At 44.0% G+C, this 17,617-nt stretch overlaps 1 protein-coding gene across 1 annotated transcript in view; it reads right to left on the reverse strand.

Moving 5' to 3' along the window:
- Positions 1–3,225: 3,225 nt before the first annotated feature.
- The window catches only part of ZMAT2 (zinc finger matrin-type 2), a 24,821-nt gene continuing 10,429 nt past the window's right edge, over positions 3,226–17,617 (reverse strand). The window contains exons 2-6 of the mRNA XM_024193962.2: positions 16,520–16,613; positions 15,890–16,013; positions 14,635–14,708; positions 6,600–6,745; positions 3,226–4,863 (exon numbers count right to left, since the gene is read on the reverse strand). Coding sequence (XP_024049730.1) covers positions 4,720–4,863; positions 6,600–6,745; positions 14,635–14,708; positions 15,890–16,013; positions 16,520–16,613 — 582 coding nt within the window. The 3' untranslated portion in view covers positions 3,226–4,719. The remainder of the gene's footprint in view (positions 4,864–6,599; positions 6,746–14,634; positions 14,709–15,889; positions 16,014–16,519; positions 16,614–17,617) is intronic.

Below are 17,617 nucleotides of genomic sequence, written 5' to 3' on the forward strand. Positions count from 1 at the left end.
CTAATCAGGGCCCTATATGCACTAGGTGCTGTACACACATATAACACAAAGAAAGTCCCTGCCCCAAAGAGATTACAGTCTGTCTAGAACATTAGACACACAAGGTGGTTACAACAAAGAGATGTGGAAGCACAAGGTAAGAGCGAGGCTGTTTTGATTAGTGTAATAAGCAGCCAGCACAGCACAGCAGCTGTCTCACCCTTGTCAAGTGTTTCGTAGGGCTTCTCGTCGCCTGAGCTTTCTCACAGCAGCAATATTAATAATGATATCCACTCTGCCCTCTCGTGTGGAGAACTGTGTGGAGAGCATCAGCAGTGATAAGGCCACAGGGCAGATCTATGTAATTCTGTAAGGCACCCAGCTATCGTGGTTATGAGGCCAGAATAAGTACTGGGATAGATGAACTGGAGAGAGAGTGAAAGCTGAGTTTTTTCATAGGCTGACATAAAAGCCTATGCGCTTTTCCAAGTGCTCCTATAAATATTTCATTGCATTAAACAGTAAGAGAATCCCCTACAGCTGGCCACATCCTGAAGCCCTGAGTTCTTTCTCGGGCAAAGCTAGCGGTAGCTCTGCCTGAGCAAGGGCTGCAGGACTGAGGCTGGCACAAATCACAATAGATTGAGGGGGTATTTGAAAGGGGGGTAATTGGTCATTGTCCCTGCCTAGCACAGTACCCCTCCCTTCAATGCAGTTCCGCTTTGGCCAGGGCTCCAGCCGCTCACACTGTGTATTTTACTATAGAGCTGAGACAAGTTGTGGCCCAACTTCTGTTGGTGAGAAGTTTCCGAGCTTAGGCAGAGCTCTTCAGGTCTGGCTCACCCACCCTCCTTGTCTCTCTAATATCTTGGGACCAACCCAGCTACAAAATGTTACTCTACAGGTGCAAATTCCAGTCTTCCTCATGCTCCCGGGGTCAATCCCTGGCCCTGACCGGCTCCTCTGAGGTGGTTACTCCGATTCAGGGCTCCCAATGGTCTCCTGGGAGCTGAAAGCCAGGGCAGCGCCCACAGGACTTGAAATCCCAGCAGAGTGTGCTCAGCCAGAGCATTTATGAAGTAATGGCTGGTTAGAGCCAGCCGGGAAGCAAGAGGGGCCTGGGGAAGCTATAGGAGTTGGTGAAGAGAAGCACCCAGCCTGCTCAAGGAAAAATACATGCAAATTTGGGGTGGGGTGGGGTGCAGTGGAGAGGGCAGGAGATGGGGCTGTGAACACTGCCCCCCACCCCCATGTCCAAGTCCAAGCTGGTGAGAGTTCCACTGAAAGGCACCCCAAGCCCTGGGAGTAGGGTGGGCAGTGATAGTAGGGGGCCTCCCCCCCAGCTCCATATCTTCCAGCTTCCTTGGGGGGAGTTAGTGTGGCACAAAGGCTTGGGGAAGAGTGAGGAACAGCCATCGCCCCCAGCATTGCAAGAGGCAAGCAGGCATTGTGCATGGCTATGTGGGGAGGGAGCATGTCCAGTCCTGTGCTAGATCTAAACCCTGGAGACCGCATTTCCTGCCTCGTAGGAAGGCGGTGTCCCACTCCCTCCCCCCCCCCCCCCACGGGAGTATCACCCCAACAGGGGCAGGGTTTAATACTCATCAGAGTGGGGGTGGAGAGAGAGGAGCAGAGGGTTAATGCTCAGTGCAGGGGGATTGGAGGGAGGGAAATGAAGGGTTAATGCTCAGTGCCAGGCAGGCAGGAGAGCAGAGGGTTAATGCTCAGTGCAGGGGATTATTATCTCTCTCTCTTTTTTTTTTTTTTTTTGCTAAATATTATTTCCTCCTATGAAACTGGCTTTTCATCCTTGGCTGGAGGCAGCTCCTGCTGCTGGGAATCCAGCACGAGCCTGTATCTCTGCCACTGCACACTCCACTGCTCCCAGCAAGTAACCAAGACAAAGAGCCCTCCCCTTGAGAGCATAGCCCCAGCGCTGGGACTGAGGAAGCAGGCAGAGATACTGCCATGTGTAGGCGGAAGCTTAGGCCCAGCAGAGGGAGATAGCCTCAGGCTTAGGTTTAGGTAAAAGGCTTTTAATGCAGAAGGGGGACGAAATCATGCAAATGAAAAACAGCTCCTCCTCCCCCCGCCCCCAACTATTCTGCCAAGGGATTTGCCCCTTCTCCAGGGCAGCTGGGAGACAGAGCTGTATCCATCCCTGCTAGTGAAGTAGGATGCACACACCCAAAGATAGCCAGGTACGGTGACACTGGGGGTCAGTTCTCCCACTGTCTGCTAAAGTAACATCCCTGATCTGATAATCCTTTACAGGCCACGTCTGCAAGTGCTACCAAACTGAGTCAAGAACTCACCTAGACCTCAGTTGTCTTGTGATTACGTCACCCAGGTTGTCTCTCAGGTTATGTCTTTATTTGGACTAACCGGAGCATGGCCACAACCCTGCCCCATTGCACTGCCAACTATTCCTTCAGAGATTATGCCACCCTCTTTGCCTGCTCCAATGAGCGAGGGCTGTGTGTCTTGGGGGCAGGGAATCTACAACAATCACTATGCAGACATTAATTAGTTAATCCCCATAGCAGCATGTGCTCATTTTACATAAAGGGAAATGGAGGCACCTACCTGTGAAGTTACTTTTCCTCAAGGTCATGCAGCAAATCAAGAACAGACCCAGCACCAGGGACACAGGAGGTCTGCCCTGGTGCCCACTTCTATCCATGGTTCACTGGACCATGCTGCTTTTCATCAGCACAAACCAAACTTAATTAGTTCAGTCTGCAGTCATGAGCGGTTTGCAAATGTGTCTGAGCAAAAGATTGAAGGGCCTTAGCTGGCTGCAAAGTCATTACCCAGGGTAAAATGGCTGGTGTAGAAATCTCATCTAAAACATCCTAAACTTTTAATGTGCATGAAACAGCTACATGGCAGCATAATCCCTTCTCCCCCACCCAACAGGCACTGAGGGTACAATCACAAGCTTCCTTTCTCTCACTCATTTAAATGTAGTTTTGTGCTTTGGTTTGAACAGGGACAGGTACGTGGCTGGAATGAAATTCATTTTTCCACTTTGTGCACTGAGGACGTTCCTGAGCCACAGTAAAAGGATTTTTGAGTTTCAAGGGTCAAATCACCAAGGACAGTTGTATCTCAGCTGGCAATGCTACTGGCTGTATATCATTTCAATAGCATCTTCAATGGGGATTATAATCTGAATTGAAGTGGAAATATCTGAGGCAATGAAGCTGTCAGCAGTCTAAAATTAAGGAATTAAAAACAGCAGAAAAGCATTACAGGATTTATTCTGTGTGTATTAGAAAGAGAAGGCTAAATACACTGCAGTCCTTCCTTGAGTCTGAGATTTCACAAAGGTACAGAGAGCGGCAAGAACAATGATCCCATCAATATAAAAAGGATGGCACTATGAAAATCAGCGACATGAGATGTAAATCCTCCTAACTGGAAAAAGCAGATGAGTCACAGAGGGTTGGATTGAAGTAAATAAAAGGAGCAATGAAAAGGATTTGGGGAATAGGAGACCTGAAGTGGCTCAGAAAGCAGGTCCCCAACCAGATGCAAGGTCAGAAAGAAAAAGCCCCAAATAAGATAAGAAATATTTAGGGACATACTACAATGGCCATTAAACACTAGAGTCCATTTATTATAGCTGAGGCAAGAAACTCCAGTCTGGGATTTCCTACCCAACAATTCCTCTCCCGCCCCCCCACACACAAAAGAAAACCCACACACCAAACAAACACACACTTCGAAAGCCATTACCTGTTCTGTTCTCAAGTCCTCACTTAAAAAGAATAAAACAAGATTCCCTACAAAACAATCTGATAGTTTCCAAAAATGTATTTATTTTAGGCAAATTCCACATATTTCTCTGCTGTTTTCCCTTTAGCTCTATCCTAGGTAAATCCCAGAAAGATATTTCTTACCTACGCTAAAGAAATTCTGATTACACCACTGAACACAAAGGAAAACAGTGAAAATAAAATAGAGAGTCCATTGCAGATAAAATACAAAAAGAAGTTTCAGCAAATGCAGTGTCCAAAAAGCCTCAAGCTCTTCTCAACAAAAGAAATAAAAATTCAACCTATACTATCCATATTTAACACTCATTACAGTGTAATTCCTTTAGATACACATCTAAAAAAATGTAAAGAATTCTCTGTATTTTAAGCAAACAAAAAGTGTACCCATTTCTCAGCTGGACAAGCAATTCCTGAACCATACCATCTGTACAGAATTTTATTAGTTTAACACTAAAAGGTACCCAACAGAATGTTTCCCCGCGCGCGCACACACACACAAGGCCACAGAACACAGAGTGACAAGCAGCCAGGACTAGTACAAAGGATGAGGTGGCTAAAGGCCAATGGGGTTTCCAGAAGAAACATTCAGCTTGCAGACTCCTCACAAAAGATGAAAAGAATCAGAGACAGAAACCATGAGAACTCCACAGAATTTACTGCAGGATGGGACGGGGGAGTTTGTGGAGAAGAGGTCTAATTGAAAGGTCTCTTCATTTGGAATTTAGATGTTTGCCAGCTAGGCTAAGGTTATGGTATCTCTGCAGGCAGTAGGGCACTAATGACTGGGGACAGAGCTTGTTCTGCAGCACAGGTTGAGCGTGGAATTGCTTCCCAACTCCTCCAGCCAACATCTAGTGGGAGAATTACATACAAATTCTCTGTCAAGTCTTTAAAGAGTTTTCCAGAGTCCTGGGGGTATAAACAATCTTTATCAAGAAAGGGTAAAGTCCAGAGCTGATCAGTGAGTCTTCTTGGTAGAGCCAAAGCCAGAGAAACCCATCACAGCTGCCATTTCATCATCCTCTTCAAATGTCAAGTCTTCCTCTGCCCTTCTCTTCTTCTCTCTCTGTTTTTCCTTCTTATAGGCTTTGGCCTTTTCCTCCTGCAGTACAAGGAAAGAAATGCAGTGTGATTCTAACTTTCTTATTCCGCAAGCCCCTTAAGATAGAAGGTCTGGACACTTATCAGTCAGCCTAATTTCTATCACCAACATAGGGAGACAGGATTCTTTTCTGTCTGAAGAACAGACAATGGATGGAAGGAAAATGGTGGACTTGGAGGAGAGTGGCTTCCCACAGGGAAAGGCCATGGTCCAGTGATCCTACCAGGTAAATTACACCTAAGAGGATTATACTGCAATAGTGTTGTGTGAGTCTCAGCTTCCCCTGTTAAACAAATGCCAAAGAATCAGAAATTCAACAAGGCAAAAGGAGAGTTGTTTTTAAAACAGGAGACATTTCTCTTGTACTGATGCCCTGTTCCAACAACTGTGGTGCTGAATGATGGCTACAGACAATGTCACTGTCTGACGGCTTTTGGTGCAGCAGAGTGACAGCTGCTCAGTGGAACATAAGCTGAGTTCTAAGTTGCCTGGGGGGAGGTGGGGGGGAGTTTGGCTTCAAAGAGTTTTCATTGCTCTAATCAGAATGTTTCATTCTATGAAGATCACAGGCCCTGGAACGGCGCCAGACTTCTGCTGGGGGTATACAGAAGTGTGACTTCAGCTCCCAACTCAGCAGCAGTTCCTGTTGGTGCTGGAGCTCAAGGTCTCTCAGTGTTTCCATCACCACCTGCACGTCTATCGCTTTGTAACTCCAACACAGGGGATTTAGTCTAAGACAGCCACACTTAGCAGCTTATTGGTGTCACATACTACGGTTTATTTTTTAGAATATGTAAATTTCCATCAGTCTTTCATCCCAAGGAGTTTCCTGCACCCCTAATATGTCTCTGCATTTGTATTTCCCTAAATAGATTAATAAAAATTCCTTGGGTTCATCAGCAACAAAACCTGCAGTTGACCAGCTTTGTCCCAACCAAGCCAGTACAGTTGGAGGCCGTGTTTTAGGATTGCATTGGTGGCCCTGTGGATAACCCATGCTGTAGAATAAAGCTCAGAGAATCTGGAAACCAAGGTGGCAGGGGAGCCTTATGTACCAGGAGCATTTTTTTTGTAATGACCATTTATAGGAAATAAAAGCATCAAAGAGCTCAGGGACGTACAAGATGCTTTTCAACTCCCAGAAGAGCTTTCCTGGTTATTTTGAAATGAAATTGGAGGTAAATCTTCATTACAGGGCTTTGCTTTTGCCTTTTAAAAACATTTTCAAGAGGGAGAGAGGGAAGTGACATGGGGCATTTGATTTTAACAGAGTTCCTGTGTGCACATATCAAGCTTCCTAAAGCTCTGGCATCCATGGGGGTGGCACAGATGCAGTACAACATAGGAGAAGTTCCTCTTCTACCTCAGCACCAGAAACCATGGCAGCACTACAAGGAAATATATGAAAAGTCAGCTTTAATTACCACTTTCTGAGCCCTGAGATCACATTCAGGTTATGGGAGTTGATACACTGAATGTTACATATTTTGATCAGTGTCACTATGCCTGAGAACATGAAGATGACAGTTTTGTCTGAAAACAACTGCTGTCACAATTCAGAGAAAGGACTTTTTGGGGAGACAGAGAAGAAGAGAAGACCTTCTTTTAACCCAGCAGAGATCTTGGTGTACTGGGAGCACTTGCTGCCAACATTCTTTGCCCATTTTTGTTTGATAGTTAGACACATGGTGGCTTCCTTCAATGAATGAATTGTTGCAATGCTGCCATTGCCTCACCTCCTCTCTAAGCTCCTTCATCCTCTCCTCAAAGTCATAATCCTTTTGTTTCTCCTCCATTTTCTTCTTGTTCACTTCAAAGCGTTTCTTCACTTGATCTAGTGTGGAGCGCTCCACCCTCATGGACATGCCCAGATTCCTCTGATCTGGAGGAGACAGGAATGGACAGGGCTATTAGAGAGCAGCCATGTTACTTCTACTTCAGTGCCCATTAAACATCTGCAGACAGCCTATTCCAGGACCCAAAATTAGAAGTCTCAACACTCAGTGTCATTGTAACCTCCTCCAATTCCCATTCCACCCTCATACATCCCCTTGCACCAATGTTCCCCAACCCACTTCCAGTGCCACCATAGAGCCCAATTCACTGTTCCCCTGTACTTTGTGTAATCATTTACTCAAGTGTAAAGCAGATGTAAAATGCTGCCATTCTGATTAGTAGCACTTTATACCCACTTCGCACTAACAGGGCAACAGTAAATCCAGCTCACAATGCGTTCACTGCCAATGCTTCACAAGTGCAACCTCTGAAAAATCAATTAGGGAAAAATGCCCCAGCAGTGATTTGCAGGTAGAGCTCTGTGCTACCAGACAACAAATTAGAGCTCCGGTCTCCATCTTAGTCCTTTGTTTCCATATTCTGTGCAGTTTGCAGTGTCTGACAGATGATGGGTTTTAAAGGGATATTTCCACAATCTAAAACAGTGGTTCCCCACATTTTTTTGTCCAAGTCCTGCCCCCCCCCCCCCCCCCCCCCCGAGCCCCACAGTCAGGGGCCAGGGGCTGCAGTCAGTTACAGGGCTGGTGCTGCAGCTAGACCTCAGCTGGGAGTGGGGCTGGGTAGCACTTCCTCCCCGACCCCGGGGGGGCTGACCCAGGTTCCGCCATACCCCCCGAACGTTTCTCCACATCTCCCTACAGTGGGCACCCTCCACAGTTTGGGGACCACTGATCTAAAACCTAGTCAAAATTAAAATGTAGATTTAAGATCCATACCTGCTCCTGAGCCCCCAAACCAATGTGTGTGGATTTACAATCACCTGTATCTATTTTTTATTGTTTCTCTCTCTTCCATGTCTGTGTGAAAGACCCACACAAACAACAGGAAGAAAACAACACCATCACTGATAAAGTTTGCAGATGACAAAAACTGGGGGAGTAGTAAATAAATGAAGAGGACAAGTCATTGACTCAGAGCAATTGGGATTTCTTGGTAAACTGGGCGCAAGCAAACAATATGCATTTTAATACAGCTACATGTAACTGTATACAGTGAGGAACATAGGCCATACTTACAGGACGGAGGACTTTATGCTGGGAAGCAATGAGTCTGAAAGAAATTTGGGGTAATAGTGGATAATCAGCTGAATGTGAGCTCCCAATGACACCGTGGCCAAAAGAGCTAATGTGATCCTGGGATGCATAAAAAGGGAATTCTCAAGTGGGAGAGAGGTTATTTTATCTCTAAAAACAACGAGGAGTCCTTGTGGCACCTTAGAAACTAACAAATTTATATGGGCATAGGCTTTCGTGGGCTATAATCCATTTCATCAGATGCATGGAGTGAAAAATACAGTAAGCAGGTATAAATATACAGCACATGAAAAGATGGGAGTTGCCTTACCAATTTTTATCTCTGTATCTGACACTGGTGCGACTGCTGCTGGAATACTGTGTGCAGTTCTGGTGCCCACAATTCAAGAAGGATGTTGATAAATTGGACAGGGTTCAGAGAAGAGTCATGATAAAGGATTAAAAAAACTGCCCTATACTGATGAATCAAAGAGCTCAATCTATTTAGCTTAACAAAGAGAAAGTTAAGGGGTGATTTGATTACAGCCTATAAGTAACTACAAGGGGAACAAATATTTACTAGCGGGCTCTTCAGTATAAGCAGAGAAAGATGTAACACAATCCAATGGTTGGAAGTTGAAGCTAGACAAATTCAGACTGGAAATAAGGTATAATGTTTTGATCGCAATGGTAATTAGCCATTGAAACAATTTACCAAAGATTGTGGTAGATTCTCCATCACCATTTTAAAATCAAGATTGGATGTTTTTCTAAAAGCTCTGCTCTAGGAATTATTTTGGGGAAGTTCTCTGGCCTGTGTTATACAGGTGGTCAGACATGATGATCACAATGGTCCCTTCCAGCCTTGGAATCTATGAATGAAACGGGAAACCATATGACTAAACAAGGGAAACTGTGCTTTTGACAGCACTTGGTAAAGAAGCAGTTTCACATGTAAACAAAAAAAGGAGGGTTGGGAGAGAAAGGCACATCTCATTTTTCAGTTACAATAATCTCAGACAGTACTCATAATAATAGTAAACAAAATATTTACACACAAAAGTGTGACAAGTTGACTTGTTCCTTTAAAGGTGCCACGATGGTAGCCCCTACCCCATCCCAGATATTTTGAAATGTCAGGAGTTCTGAATGGAAATCCAACTCTGTCCTGTCCACGGAAGGTGTAAGTGACTGGAGAGCTGTAGAGTGCTGATGTGGGAGACTCTACTTATCAGAATTAAGTCCTGCCATGCAGCAGACCTCTTCAGTGATGACAGGACAAAAAGAAAAAAGAAAAATATCAGTGGCATTTTGTAGAAGCTCAGTGTTAAGCAGGGAATTTCTAGTCATTGGTAAAATGCAGGCAGGAAGATTAAAGAGCTGCCCATCCTCCAATGAAACACCAAGATAAATAATTATAAATAACTAATTCATAGAGAGTGAATAGGGAAGATTCAAAGCTCTCTAACAAGTGGAGTTGATAATGAACAAGTTTCCACATGGCAGTGTTTCCAAAGCACTTATGCCTGGCCAATTCACCATGCATTCTTGGCTTCCTGCCACCACACTGCCAGATAGTCTGCTGCCTGTCTGGGACATGCCTTGGGGCAGCAGATTGCTTTGGAACCACCAATGCCAGCAGCAGTTAAGGAGCAGTACAAAGCTCAGGCACAAGAGTGCTACATGTCTGAAACCAGCTTCAGAGTGGTCCAGAGATATTAGGCAGTTTCACTTTGCATCCAGCTTTACGGACTAGATCAATCATGCTCAAACTTCATTCTGTGAATGAGTTTATATAAGAGAGATCCCCTTGCGCACAACCTCCCTTCCCAACCAGCAACTCTCCCAGGATCTTACAAAAAGGACAGAGGTTAATAATACGTGAGGATCATGCACTGAGGAAATAAATGTGTCCCAGGATTTCTACTTCCAAATTCTATTGAAATGTAGATCCATCTCTCACCACCTGACCCCCAATGTGTGCCAAATATAGGCCTATCCTTCTAACAGAGCCACTTTTAAATACATTTCAATAAACTACAGTGGTTTACTCTCAACACTCCTTTAAAAATCCCATTTTTCTTTCTGGTTTTTCTTGTTTCTCACCTCAACAGGCTTATTTTGAAAAAATTTTTGCAAGAGAGGAGGAGGCAAGGTTAGTGAGGATCTGCTGAGGTAACACATTCTACGAATGTAAGTTAGTGGGTGAATAATTTCAATTTTTCCTTCAAAGACTCTCTTTGAAACCACTCATTGCAGAAGCCTAGAAAGTAGCATCAGAGCCAAAGAGGGGTGTTGAACAAGCCTCTAATTAAACAGAGAATCCCATTCAAACTGTGTAAGATTGGACTGTGTCCAGAATGTAACCCCTTCTGGAGAGCTGTCATTCATAATCTTGCTCAGGGAGTTAAGAGTATTCATGGCACCATGACACTCGGCACCATGAGGTAAAATCTGGCTGGTGCACTAGTTGCTCCGTAACTAGCTGCACTGTCTTTAATTCTTCAAATGTGTCAAGCAGCAGCAATGCCAGTCCCTTTGAGAAATCCAGAGTTGCTTTGTGAAAGTCAGACTTTGACTAGGCTCCAACAGCACTTTCTCTGCATTTGATCAACCTCTGAAACAGGCAGATTGCAAGAGATCTTGAGCCACTTAGGATAATTTTGGCTTAGCCAGCCAGTTGGCAAAGTGCAGACAGGCTTGAAAACTTTGTCTTCTTAAGTGAGGAGCCACCACAGATAAATACCCTGGGGCTTTGGAAAATGCAAAATGTCAATACCTTGTATTGGAAATGCTTGTTGCTGAACTGGAACTTTGGAAGTTTCCTGAGTCTTTTTCTTATAGAAATATGAAAATAAACATCTGAGATAGAGCACATTAAACCAGTGCTGTGAAATAATGGAAGGAATATTTGACAGAGAAACTATGTAAAACTTAATTCTTAATGAATTCATTTAGCTTTTTATAATAGAGATAAGACAAAGGCCCTCACTTTCTTTTAAGGACTTTAGAAAAATACTAATATGGGGAATAGAAGCCTTTGCCTTTGAACTCAACAGACACGGTTTCCATAGTACCAATCTTTAAAAGGGAAGTAATTTTTCCCCCACAGCACCATCTTGTGAGAAAGACCCCCTAAAAAGAGATCGAAAATACAAAACAATTGCCATTTCCCATCATTTCTAGAATCCATTCGTCTGACTGAAATGGAAAAGGAAACATGAAGCAGTCTATCCTCAAAAAGTATTATAAGGGGAACAGATGAGGAAAGAAACTATTTGGGGCTTTTATAGATGCCATGAAGCCTGCTCTTTGACAGAGGAACAATGGCTTTGAGGTAGAAAGTGGTCTCTATGAAAGTGGAACATAAGGGACTTATACTGCCACTATCTTCCTTTTCAAATGCATGAGAGATCCACAAGGGAAAAAATAGATAATTGATATTTGGGTCTTTTCAACAGGAAGACTGAAGATCTATCTACATTCTCATATGGCCCCTACCACTGTATCATCTAAGTACTCCACAAATATGATTGAATTTGGCCAATTCATTTCCTTTACTATTGCTGGTACTGTGGCCAGATGAGCCCACAACTTCGTAGCTATATCCAAAAGACCCTTAGTATTGGGTCAGCAACCTTTTTGCTCTCTGCACAACCAAGAACATATCAAAAATTCTGAGACTTTTCATTTTGGGCTACAGAGAGGGGAAGGTCCAGAGCCTTGGGCATCTAGATTATGATCTCTAGAAAGGCCTTGGAAACTTCTGGTGATGACACAGAAGAAAGGACCATAGACTCCACAGACGGAGGATTGTTTTCTACACTATTTCCTCCTCTTATTTCTCCTTCCCCAGTTTTTAACCAATTCCTTCTTTCTAGGAGACAGGGATATGAAAGTAATATAGGAATTAGAAACAGAAACTCTCTCTAAGGACCTTCTCCCTTGAATACTCAGAAGATGTTGAACCAGTTACAGCACAGACCATATTTATGATGGATGCAACAGTGGCTGCCTCCAACTGCCACAGAATCCTAAAATGGTGGTGTTTGTTACTCTTGTATGACACTGAACCAGACATAAAATCAGCATATGGGGAAGGACCTACTACTGAAAGTGGCACTTTTTACTGTCAGTTCCTGGAACAATGCCAAAGTACGTTTCTGTTAACTTGGACTGATCAGATCTTTCTGTGTTCCATAGTAGAGTCAAATTATACTAATCCCTTACAAGCTACAGATCCACATTCCAGCTGCAAAGTCAGATCAACAGATCCTCCACTGAGAGAACAGTAAGGGTTCTCATCCATGTCCTCTAAAATTTCTGCTTTTAGATGGTGTAAAGGCTTAATTAGTGTAGACTGCAAAACTAGATCCAAGTGGTCACCCCCCACAGAAGGATGAGTTGTCAAAAGCTTTAAGAACGGATGAAACCACCACTGGTAACTTCCTCAGAACAGATGGGTTCTCAATGTTGTTAGATGTTCGGCTGCGTGTGTGTGTTCTCCCTGTGTGCTGCCCCAGCTCTGCGCAGACAGCTGGCACAGCAGACCTCGAGCGAAGCGCCCAATGTCTACGAGATCCATTAAGGTACAAAAGCACCAGGCCAGGTTTATTGTCAATAAAACACGGTAATAGCACCTGGCAGACTCTACGAGGATACTAAACGTATGCCCGTGACAACGGACGCAGTTCAGCAAATGGAGGGACTTTCCATTTCCCCCTCGGCTGGACCAAGACACTCTCTCAGAGATACCTCTTTATACCCTGATACAAACAAGTTACGTACTGCCCCCATGACGTGCTAGTTATCACTCATCTCCTTGTACATGTTGGATCGATCAAAACATCTTTATTCATCATACGGTCATCCTGACCATATCTTTCAGGAGGGGTCAGTGTGTTCCTGTTATCCGTGGGGAATGTTTTTGTACCATCCGTAATATTGGGATATACTGGTACCATTCTTCTGGAATGTGTTTGCGTGAGTACTCTGTGCCTAGCACTTCTTAGGAATGTGTGTTTCTGCAATATCAGCTCTGTCCTTGCCACATTCTGTGAACTTGCAAGCAGGCAGAGCCTGATGTTTGTTCACAGCCTGACTTTTGCTAACTTTGCTTTATATCAGCAAAGGTTGCCCACTACTTTAGCTCAGGCCTCATACCCAGCCTCTGATACAAGGGTTTGTATCTCATGTTCTCTTCCTACTACACTCAGGACTGAGGACTACTTAGATTGAGAACTCTTTGACTGATCACTTTGGACTAGGATGTTGAGATCTCCTTTTCCACCACTTTTTTTCCATATCGACAAATGGAGAAATCAAAGCTTGTTGGTATTGTCTTGCCCTCCTTCTTCACTTCCGACCTGAAGTGAAGGAGCCCAACTCTGTCCCCTGCTTCCTTGGATAAAACGATATCTGTGCCTGCCTTGATGATGATGGCCTCTGATTAATGTCTGGACAATGCTGACCTCAACGGCAGAGAACACAGACTCCCACCTGAGGACTTAGACACTGATGAATTAATCAGCTTTGAAGAGCAAGGGCATGGAGTCAAATCCTCCTCCAACAGGAAGACCTCCTTCTCCACTCCCATCATGCTTTATGGGGGACAAAGCCACACAGGATGAACACCTGCTGGGACAGTTCTTCTCTCCTAAGCGCTCTACTCACTAACAAGCTGATCTACAGTAGATATTCTGCTCAGCAAGAAGCATACTTTGTGAATCTAGCCTCTTATTCTGGGTCAGCTGCAATTCCAATGGAGTCAAGACCAACAGAATTGCTCAGTCACTACAAATTTATTTTAAAAATTCAATACTACAGCTCTACCTAATTATAAAATAGGAAAGCTAAGCCAATGTTAAATTTAAACTAACCAGAAGATAAAGTTGAGAGAATAGGAGTTCCTACTTCCATGAATGATCACACAAATAGGAAAAGGAAATGACAGTTGGTCCAGAGGATGAGGGATAGCTTTTTATACTTCATGCCATGGAACCTTTTGATCCCACCTAGGCCCAAGCACCTCCTGAATGGTTGTGTTGTTATCAACAGGAGCCCAGCACATGGCTTGCACAGTATGGCTCTACAAGGCAATTCAATAATTCTTTATAAACAAAGTAGTTAATCCCCACAACACCCCTGTGCATTTGATCCATGTTTTAGAGATGAGGAAACAGACTCAGAGGTTGACTACCTTGCTCAGAACCATGGAGGGAGACCAGGTCAGAGTTGGTATCAGAGCTCAGGAATTCATTATGCTCCACTTCCCTCTAAGAAAGGGATCTAGCCATCAGGGGACATATCCCTATTCCTTCCTTAGAAATTTCCTTCTAACATTGACAAGCCAATGATATTTATCATCCACTTTTAAAGTTCCCTGAGGAACTGCACAGCTTGTTGACAATGGGGTTCTCTGACAACAGAAATTCTGAAGCATTTTCTCACTCCCAGTCCAATGAAGGGCTTAACTGTTGCAATTTCTCCTGAGCTCATTTCACACCAGTGGCCTCCAGCACCATGGAGAAGTTGTTAGGAGATAACAAGTCAGCATTTCCATGACCCTCACCAGCAAATGCTGAGTAAATCCTAATATTAAAAGCATTTATTTCCATATGTGCCAACACTTGACACTGTAGGCCCTGGCCACACAGAAGGAAGTACATTTGGTAGGGGAAAGGCTTGTAACAGTATTTTAGTGATCACGCAACATGGCACAGAGAAAATATATTATCCTTACGCTTTTTGCCATTGATATGATCCAAGAAGTTGATGGAGTCTTTCACCACACAGTCACATACATTACAGTAATATCTGGGGAGAAAGAGAGAAGGGATCAGCTCCAAAGCACAAGACAAAATTCATCCTGTAAGAATTTTCCTTTCATGCCAATTAAAGAGAGAAATTCACCTGGGCCTGGTTCAATTCCAGACAGCAGCCCTAGACTCAAAAATACTGCACCGGAAGAAAGCTAGAATGCTAGATAGTATGCTGAGCATTCAGAAATATGGTAAGTATGAGTCCAGCATTACACAGGAGCATTGAACTGTATTGTCTGGACTCTGATAAGCCTGATTCTGGGATAGTACCTCCTCCCGCAGGGCGAAAGGGAAGTTATCTACAACATAGAGAGTCCAAGAAACAATGTGAGCTAGTACAATCAGCACCCACTTCCTATAAAGTCTGAAGTGATTGCTCCCAGGTCCTACTTCCCACGTTTTGGTGAGGTGGGGGGAGAGAAGAGCTGGAAGAGAAACTGGCCCATCTTTGCAGTTGTACGATGGCTTATTTTTGCTTTCAGTCAGCCCCTTTCTAAGAGGAAACCCCTTCTCTCTCATCCATATATTTCTCTTGGTACCTTTTGCTACCTTCCTCTGACAACAGGCCACTGAAATGCTTATTATTACTCTGGGCCATCTTTAAAGCTCCTTGTTCCAGAGACTTGATGGCTCAGAATATTGGGGATGGGTTAAGGAGCCTTTCACTAGCTCAAATGTAACGCCTGTCAATAGTAACCAAGAGTCATTACTACAGCAGAGACCTTTGGGGATTTCTGTGGCGCAAACTAGCCCCATTTCTAGTGGATAAGTATCTAGATCACAAAAGCATCTCAATATGTAACTGGCTTCTTATTGCGAGTCTTAGCCAAGAAGCCAAGGACTGACCAGGCTATAGAGATTGCCTAGAGGAGGTTTCCAGAGAGTGGTTGAGAAACATTGATGTGGGGTGGTCAGGGAGGAAGAAGCTTGCACTGCTGCACTTCTGGCCATAATTCCAGAAAGTTAATTTCCAGATCTAACACGATATAGAAGCTGGTGGAAGTTGCTGTAACTAAAAAGTTTTCCTCCTGTGCTGCTGAGGAGGTACAAAAACTGGCACTCTATAAGGCTTCCTTGCTTTGCCATGACCCTAGTTGCACGTAACACTATCCCAAGACTCTTTCTTTGTTAACATCTGAAAGCATGGTAGCCTGGAAAAAAATAAAGGTGCTTTACCCTCCCATCTCTGACTGAGGGGTAGTTTTGGTGATGACAATGGTTTTCCCCAGCTTGGATTCCAGATCCACTTTATAGTCTCGGTGCCGCAGAAGTTCCCTCTTGACAGGCTGAACCGGTTTGCCTAAAAACATAACCAAAAACAGAACTACTTCAGAAAGGTTTGGGAACCTAAAACAATGGATCACAAGTTGCCCACAGTGAAGAAGGTCATTGAGAACCATTGGGCCATCTGGTTCATGCTGGGATTCCATTTTTTAAAGAGTAATTCTTCCCTGCATTGTAGGGAACAGCAGAGTAAGTGATAGTTTATAATTAATAAGATTGCTAAAGAATCCTCAGTCATCCAATTGGGCCACACTTTGAGGTCTTCCCATTTCCAGATGTTGATCATTCCTCCATCTCTATATGGAATAGAACAGGGAAGGAATAAGGTTCCTGGCCTCTTTTTTATAACGAAAAAAAAAACACCCACTGGATTATATTCTATGGCAAGCAAAGGAAAAGGAACAGAGGACAAACTGGTCCTGAATTCCTGTTATTTGCTTCCAGCTGCTTTCCCTCTCACACTCAAAAGGGGCTGGGTGAGTCACTGTAAGATAGTCTGCCTGGAGTCAGTGCACTACTCACCATCTTTCTTCTCTCTCTCTTCCGTGAGCCGTTTCTCTGCAAGTTTCTCATATTCATCTTTATCCCACTTCCGACGGAAGTCCAGGTTTTTAGTCTGCAAGGGAAACAGACAGTGAGACTTCACTGCACAACTCCACTAGCAGCAAGAAAAGACTGATCCTGGACAAAGCTGAAATTATGTGGCTTGTTGGGCCATGGCGACAAGCAAGCGCACTAAAAGTGCACTCCAATGACCTCCTCTGTACCCACAGCCAGGAGCAGGAGGGCTGGTGTAGGAAGATAACGCTTTGCAGTTGTACAGCACCTTTTAACAGAGGATTTCATGGCTCTGCACAAACGAAAGCTTAGTGAGCTCTTGAGATGATAATCCCCATTTTCCATTTATGAGACAAATAAGGGGGGGGGTTAAAAATTATGGAAACAAGTATTCATAAACACCAAGTGACAAAACCCAGTAATACAGAAAATGTGACATTTCTTTCACCAAAGTCAATAAAATCTGAATCCACAAAAGATCATGCTGACAAACGTAAGATTGAGATACTCTTGAGAGATAAATACATACAAAGATGTGTGTGCACATATGTCTATATCTGTACACAGAGTACATGATGGTGTGGTATAAAGGTTTAATCAACATGATTATAAGATGGATGCCCTAGTCACAAGAAACAAAGCCAAAGTGACTTATACAGAATATTCCAACTAAGTGTGGCATACACAGAATACAAGTTGTAGAAAAACTAAGCACTTGAAAAAAAATAAAAATTAATCAGGCACTGAAATCTTTGTATCCCTTCAATTGCAAAGGCCAGATACCAGAAATACCAGGAGACCAACTGCACATATTTCTGGTAAGCTATGGCCTCTTAAGAATAACCTAGAATAGATCTTCTATGCATAAACATTTCAAATTTACAGTTGTATCCCTGGTCCTTCCATCAGGGCCGGCTTTAGGCCGATTCAGCCGATTCGGCTGAATTGGGCCCCGCGCCAAGAGGGCCCTGCGCTGCAGCTCTCCACTCCACCCCGCCCCCAGCTCACTTCCCCCTCCTCCCCTCACCTGAACGCTCCGCCCCCTCCCCTGCTTCCCGCGAA

This window comes from Terrapene carolina, unplaced genomic scaffold, assembly GCF_002925995.2.
Source record: "Terrapene carolina triunguis isolate 2854851 unplaced genomic scaffold, T_m_triunguis-2.0 Scaffold838, whole genome shotgun sequence".
Taxonomy (NCBI): Eukaryota; Metazoa; Chordata; order Testudines; family Emydidae; genus Terrapene; species Terrapene triunguis.